The following is a 7,624-nucleotide window of genomic DNA, read 5'->3' on the forward strand; positions in this document are numbered from 1 at the left end:
CGCTCAATGAAGCTGGTGGCCTTATCTGTTTCGGACTGGACATGAGCTGAATTCATGTGAGTAGCTGCAAGTGGCATGGCCACATCAATGGGGCATAGTGGCTGGAATCCCAAACCCACCTGAAAAGGGCTATGGCCAGTGGAGCTGTGAAGAGCTCGATTGTAGCTGTGCTGAACGTAGGGGAGGCTCTCGTCCCATGTGCGTGGATGCTTTGAGTTATACATGCGCAGAATGTGCACAATCATCCTATTGACAACCTCTGTCTGGCCATCAGTTTGAGGATGGAAGGCTGTGGACTTCGTGAGTTTGGTGTCCAGCATTGACCAGAGACTAGACCAAAAGGTGCTGAGAAACCGACTGTCCCGATCTGAGATGATAGACTGTGGGATCCCAAAGTGCACCCACACTCGTTCAAAGAAGAGTTTAACAGTGGCTTCTGCTGTGATATTCTTCTTGCAGGCCATCATAATGGCCATCTTTGAGAACCTGTCGACGACCACAAAAACACAGTCATTTCCATGCTTAGTGGAAGGAAGGCCTGACATGTAATCCATGGAGATGGATTCCCAAGGTCGACTAGGGGTAGGCAACGGGGTATAGAGGCCTTGCTTCTTAATGGTCGATTTGGCAATGGCACAGGCAGTACATGATCGGATGTACTTCCCAACATCCTGTCGAAGATTCGGCCAATAGAAATAGTTTTGCAGTACTGCCACTGTTTTCTCGACCCCGAAATGCCCAGCAGCCCGACTGTAGTGTGCTTCCCAAATCATCTTGGCACGCTCGCTTGAAGGAACACAAAGGTGACCGAGGTGGCATAATAGGGCATCTTGGAGGTGAAAATCTGCAACCTGCCGACCCTCCAAGAGTGTCTGGTATGTGTGGCCGAATTCTGGGTCGCTTTTGTAGAGAAGTGGCCAATCAGAAGTCTCGTGCCCGCAAGAGTTGAGCACGGTGGTTAGCGCCATGATCGGTGGTCGACTGAGGCAATCTGCAACATTATTGGTGCTGCCCTTTTTATACTTTATATTCAAGTGAAACTGTTGCAGGTATGTAGACCACTTCTGATGGCGATCATTCTGCAATTTCCCTTGGGTCTGTATGAACTGCAGAGGTCGGTGGTCTGTGTGGATGACCGTTTCCTTCCCCAAAATGTAATGCTTCCATTGTCGGCAGGCCTGTACAATGGAATACATCTCTTTATCATAAGTGGGGTACTTCCGGACTGTGTCTGAAAGTGTTTCACTGTGATATGCCACTGGATGTCCATGTTGAGTAAGGACTGCCCCAATAGCATAGTCAGAGGCATCTGTCTCGACCTCAAATGGTTGTTGTAAATCTGGTAACGCGAGCACTGGTGCCGTGCAGAGGCGATCCTTCAACTCCCTGAATGCCTTCTGTTGAGATTCAGACCAAAAGAATTTTGCTTTCGCCCCGCCCTTGGTGACTTGACTCAAGGGCCAAGAAATATGAGAAAATCCCAACACAAACCTGCGGTAGAAGTTGGCAAGACCTAGAAAGCTGCGGAGCTCTGTTAGAGTGGTTGGAGAGGGCCAATCCCGAATGACTTGGACCTTGGCTGGATCGACATGCACCCCCTGTTCATCAATGATGTATCCCAGATACTGAACCTCGGTCATGCCAAAAGTGCATTTCTCCAAATTGGCACATAGCTTGTGTTGCCGCAGTGTTTGGAGAACCTGTCGGATGTGTTGGAGGTGCTCTTCCCGACTCTGGCTGAAGATCAGAATGTCATCCAAGTATACTACTACAAAGGAGTTGGTGAATGGCCGCAAGATGTCATCCATTAGCCTCATAAAGGTTGCAGGAGCATTCGTCAATCCGAAAGGCATGACCAACCATTCGAAGAGGCCCTCCTTGGATTTGAAGGCAGTCTTCCACACATCTGAGGGTTCAATTGGTACCTGGTGATATCCTGACTTCAGATCGATCTTGCTGAAATATTTCGCCCCCTTTAGTTGGTCTAGGAGGTCATCAATCCGCGGGATCGGGTACCTATTACGGACAGTGATCTTGTTCAGCGCCCGATAGTCAATACAGAGTCTCCACGTCCCATCCTTCTTCTGTACCAACACTATCGGGCTCCCACAGGGCGAAGAACTCGGACGGATGTGACCTTTTTGCAGGAGCTCCTGAATCTGCCTCTTGATTTCATTGTTCTCCAGAACGGAGCGCCGATAAATTGGTCCATTGGGTAGCGGCGCACCTGGGGTCAGATCGATGGAGTGCTTGACTTGACAGTGCAGAGGAACCCCTGCCGGGGAGGTGAAGATGTCTTCGTACTCCTCCACAATCTTGTCCATCTGTAGCTGCCGTGCAGAGGGACCCCGTTTGGAGGCCGCGGCCACTGTCTTCTTCTTCCCTTGAGGGCGTATCATCAGGAAAACAAATTTCCTGGTTTTGGAAATGATCTTACTGCATTGTTTTGCAGTAATCAAAGAGATGGCGGCAGGTGGTGCTACCTCTGGTATCCTGAACAACTTATTTCCCAATGTAATAATAACAACACGGGGCCTTGATTCATACACAGCATGTCGCTTCCACAAGTATGGTTGTCCTAGTAATGCGTCACAAACTTCAAGGGGAGCAATGTCACACAATACCTCATCCGTGAAGGGCTTGATGTTGTATGGAAGGCGACACTGCTGGCTCACGCGAAGATCTCGCCCTTGGTGAAGCCACCCAATGGTGTATGGTTGTGGATGTGCTGTGGTCGGTAAGCCCAACCGCTTCACGACCTCTGCCGAAATGAGGTTCTTTTGACTCCCGCTATCAACAATGAACTGTATCGGGGAGCCCTTTACCCACATCTGGGAGTGGAAGAGACGCTCCTCCTCCTCTGGATCTTCGGGTTCATTTTTCTGGATCTTTGTGGTAGCAACAGTGGCGCTGGGATCCGCATCAATGATCTGCTTCCCTTTTTCATACCCCTTATCGGGTTCTGACTCAGAGTTGGAACATGCATCTGATTCTGAAACCTTTAGCTCAGCCACCAGTGATTGTTTGGCCCGACACTCACTTTTGTTGTGAGTGGAGCTCTTATGGAACTCGCACCATTTTCCAGTGTCCTTTCTCGGCTTCGCGGCGTTGCTCTTTGCTTGCAGCTTCGGCTGGTTGTCTTGGGCTGTCCCGCCTTGGCTTTGTCCTTTTTTCTATGGTTTAGGGGCACCTTTCCCCTGCTTTGGATTCGCAGATCCCAAGTCTCGCTTCTTTTGTTTAAACTTCTGCTCGACCTTGACGGCATACCGGTATGCTGCGCCGAGCGAGGGGATGTTTAGGAACTGTATTTCTTCCTGGATGTACTTGTGCAGGCAGCCACGGTATTTGAGTATCAAATGTTGCTCCGAATCCTTGATACCCAACTTTGTGCGAAGGGTATGGAAAAGATTGGTGAACTCCGGCACGTCTTGGTCCCTTCCCTGCCGCAGCGTGGTCCACTTTATGTATTCATCCTCATAGCTTCCGACAGGGTAGTACTGCTCCTTGATGGCATCCCGGAACGAATCCCAGGTGGGTGCGGCTGAAAATAGTGAGCCAGTACTTTCATCCTTCTGCTCGCAGTAGGTTTCCCACCAGTCCTTGACCTGGGGGGCTGCTTTGAGAAGAGCAAAAACAATCTTTTCCCGACTCGAAAATTCATGAACAGAAAAATAACCCTCTAGCAGATTTAACCATTTATCTACGGCATCGGCGTCTATCTGACCCTCGAATATGGGGATTTCAAAATTAACTTGTACCTTAAAGGGTGTGGCGTTTCCAGAGGAGCTGCTGGAAGCCGATGCGCCGCTTCTGGGCAGCCGCTGAAGGATCTGCGCAAAGCTGTCCATCATCGTGTTCCGTTGTCGCTCGAGCGCTTCTTCGAGCAAGATTTTGATGGGATCTCCTGCCCCCTCGTCTTTCTTCTCGTCCGCCATGGGAGGCCGTCGGGATTTGCGAGGCTGGTCTTGCAAAGGTTCAACCAGTTCAAGCCCTAACTCCTTATATCCCGACCTTGTTGGGGACATGCAAAGAAAAACAGAGAAAAAGCAGACCGCTCTGATACCACTGATCCGGATTTAAACAGGAACGCAACAAATTACAGAGATAACCATATACACAAAGATGCAGCGGAAATAATACTTTATTTCATTAATGGAAAATACTGAAATATGCTTACAGACAGAAATGGAAATAAACTAGCTAGGGCGATGGTAGCTTATCTCTGAGAAGAGATGTGATGGCTACATGCCTCTGAACTGTGTTACAATGAGGCTCGAAGGCCTATTTATTGTTGAGAAACAATGGAAAAACCCTTAACATTCCAAAACCTAACCCTAGGAGATGAAACGCCAAACTGTGGGCCCCGTTTGGGGGTAAGTTGGTACATCAACTTCCCGGGGTCGTAACTTGGGCATATGATCTCCGTTTGACGCGTACAATAGCTCATTAGAAAGATCTATCCGAGCACTATCATTGTTGGAACGGGCAACACCAGTCCATTCCATGGACTCGTGTTGCCCCCGGATTCCCCAAAAAACGTCGTTTAGGGCCTCAAAACGGCTCCGGAAGTTCAGGACCCGAAAAACTGCTAAAAATAGTAAGTTGTGCTACAATTAAGGAAACTGAAAATGCTGAGAAAGACAATGGTGGGGGTCCAGGTGGACTTGGCAGGTGGCCACCAATATCCACCTAGATCATCTGTGGTGTCAGGTTCGAGTCACGATAGTAACATCAATGGCCCCGAAGGCAGAGAAGGATAGTAACTATCCCTAAATACCAAGCTAATGAACAAGTTTTTAGAGATAATCCTGAGATCTATTTATAGCTAGATTCACATACTAGGTAACCTAAAGGTGATGGAAAATGGGACAAAAACACTCCAACCCCTATTTAATGAAACGGCCTCCTGCTTTCATTTTGCAAAGACGCTTCTCCTTTTCACAGGTATAGCAACACCGAGTCTTTTCTGTGGTGGCAGGTTCGAGTCACGATAGTGACATCAATGGCCCCGAAGGCAGAGAAGAGGCCCATGGCTGGGAAAGAGCCCTTGACATCAATGGTCCCGAAGGCAGAGAAGAGGCCCATGGCTGGGAAAAAGCCCTTGGTGGGGAATTCCCCTTCAACAGAAAAGATGTCTTCGAAGTTGGAGAATAAGGTAGTAAAGGAAGGAGACAAAAAGAGCAAGAAGCACAAGAAAAGTGTGGAGACGTACAAGATCTATCTCTTCAAGGTGCTGAAGCAGGTCCATCCGGAAATGGGTATTTCCAGCAACGCCATGGGAATCATGAACAGTTTTATCAATGATTTATTTGAGAAATTGGCGAACGAGGCATCAAGACTCTCTCGCCTCAGCAAGAAACCAACTATTACTTCCCGGGAGATCCAGACAGCCGCAAGACTCGTTCTTCCAGGGGAGCTCGCCAAGCACGCTGTGTCTGAGGGTACTAAGGCCGTTACAAAATTCACCAGCGCTTAGATTCCGGTCCTCTTTCGACGATTTCTTTTAAATAGGTGTAGGGTTTTATAACCAGGGGAATCGCATTCTGGTCTGTCTGCATCACAATTTTTGCATTTTCTCATTTTCGGTTCTTTTTTATTTTGTAAGACTCCGAAATGGATTCTTATTATCAGTCTTCTTCTCTTGAATTGCTCTTGAATTGAGCTTTCACATGTTCCTTTAAAGATTTGAAGCCAATATAATAAATTTATTTTCTGTTTACGTGAAAAACTTGTAGTCATGTAGCATATGTTGTTAAGCCGTGCGCATCAAGGCCCTGGTAGGAGGATATTGTTAGACTTACAGTGGAGAAATGGTGACCGAGCTCCATTTCGTCTTTTAAACCTAAATAATAACACGAAACTATATTATCCTTTTTGAGAATAAGAAAAAGCTTTCACTGAACTATATTGTTAGTCTAAGTACTCTAAATGCTCAGAAGCTTGGATAACTGGAAGAAATACATGCATTTAATATGCTCGGAGGTTCTGCATGTAACATGGATACAGAGAATGCGGTAGGAATTTTGAAATCTCATTGCAAAATGAAAACAAAAGTTTAGTTCTCTGCTAAATGTATTCATCAAAGTTTTTATTATTAATATATTTTATATTTGATTAAAAATTAAAGATTTTTTTAAAGATTTAAACATTTTCCAATAAAAAGTATTGTAGGTTATATATATATGGGGGGTTAATTTTCAGAAAATGTCTAAAAAATAATCTATTTGTGATTTTTTTTTCCTAGTTATCCATAATTGTGATGAGATTTTCCTAATAATATTATGTATTATTTTGAATATTAAAGTCTTTGCAAATATTTATTACTACAGTGCTTTTTTAAAAATAGGTTTTACTCTACACATTGCGTTTAATCACAAAAAGCCAAAAAAAAATTCTTTCATAGCATTGCCCAACTATGCTTCTTTGTGTTCTTTGTAAGCTCCCGTTGACTTGTGAATTCACAAGTGTATTTAACAATTTTAACAAGAGAGAATGGTATCTTGCATTGCTCAATATCAGTGGTATGGAAAGTAACAACTTTGAAAGGTCAATGGGGTTATATGTATAGAGGGTGGAAACATTTGGGTTGAAGAATCTATATTGAGATGTATAGAATCACGTGACACCCTCAGCAGAAGTGTTTATCGCAGATTCTAAGCGATGGAACTTTGGCCAATTGGCATACAGACATTTTGCTAGAAGTCTATACGCTCTTATACAATTCAATATATTGAATTTAGAAATTCTACCTGGCCAACTACAGAGAGTTCGCCCAAGCGGAGCCCTCGAATCTGAGCTACACCTACGTGGTAAAAAATGATTAGGTTGAGGAGGATGAAAATTGAAAGATGTGATTGGTTAAATTTGTCTAGCCAAACTCATCATAGGGACACAAAACACCTATCGGGTGGCTATTTAATCATAATTAATTGGCATGGAGATACATTAATGGTGTCAAAATATTGGCTTCAAACAAACTCAGTTCACAACTATAATACTATTTATTAACATGTAAAATAATCAGTGAATATGAAACCTGCAACATCAAACTGTTAGCCATCAATCCTGTACCCATGCACTGCTACAGGTTTGCACTATGCCATCTAACACCAACAATCAAACTCTATATTTGTCATAAATCTAGCTCTCTTCCACACCAATCCAATGTTTGACATTTTGAATACTAAACATCGCTTCACAAGTCAACATGCACAGATATTTCAACCTTCTTCTTGCCATCTGTCTTTGTAATATGTGTATTCGATACTCTTCCTCTCTGTAATCTAAATAATATATGCATTACTTTATCCCTTCAAAACAGTTGTTAGATACAACAATTATATATTCTATCTCCGTTCTCATAGTAACCCCTCACTAGTTCTGTAAACAAATCATGCTATAATCTTATCATTTCACTCCATAAGGTTTCTATGCAATCTTAGGTAGCAGAATGTGTTCCACCATCAACCAAACCTCTATCCAACACTTGGATATAAATAGCTATGTCCTAATGTTCTAGATCAATCCAAGCAAATGATCATTGTGTGACTAAATCAACCACTCACTTCAAAGTTTTTTTGAAATACCATGGGAAATCCAATGGTTTTGCCAGTGGTTTTTCATT

General features: G+C 44.4%; 1 protein-coding gene across 1 annotated transcript; it reads left to right on the plus strand.

Annotated features, from left to right (window-relative positions):
* The first annotated feature begins 4,936 nt into the window (after positions 1 to 4,936).
* On the plus strand, positions 4,937 to 5,708 carry LOC149206374 (putative histone H2B.3). The gene has a single exon (XM_089393691.1). The coding sequence runs from the start codon at positions 5,003 to 5,005 to the stop codon at positions 5,474 to 5,476; it is 474 nt and encodes a 157-aa protein (XP_089249817.1). The 5' UTR covers positions 4,937 to 5,002; the 3' UTR covers positions 5,477 to 5,708.
* The last annotated feature ends 1,916 nt before the right edge of the window (positions 5,709 to 7,624 follow it).

This window comes from Pinus tabuliformis, chromosome 1_2, assembly GCF_031772625.1.
Source record: "Pinus tabuliformis cultivar Carrire ecotype Pingquan chromosome 1_2, CPIR1, whole genome shotgun sequence".
NCBI lineage: Eukaryota > Viridiplantae > Streptophyta > Pinopsida > Pinales > Pinaceae > Pinus > Pinus tabuliformis.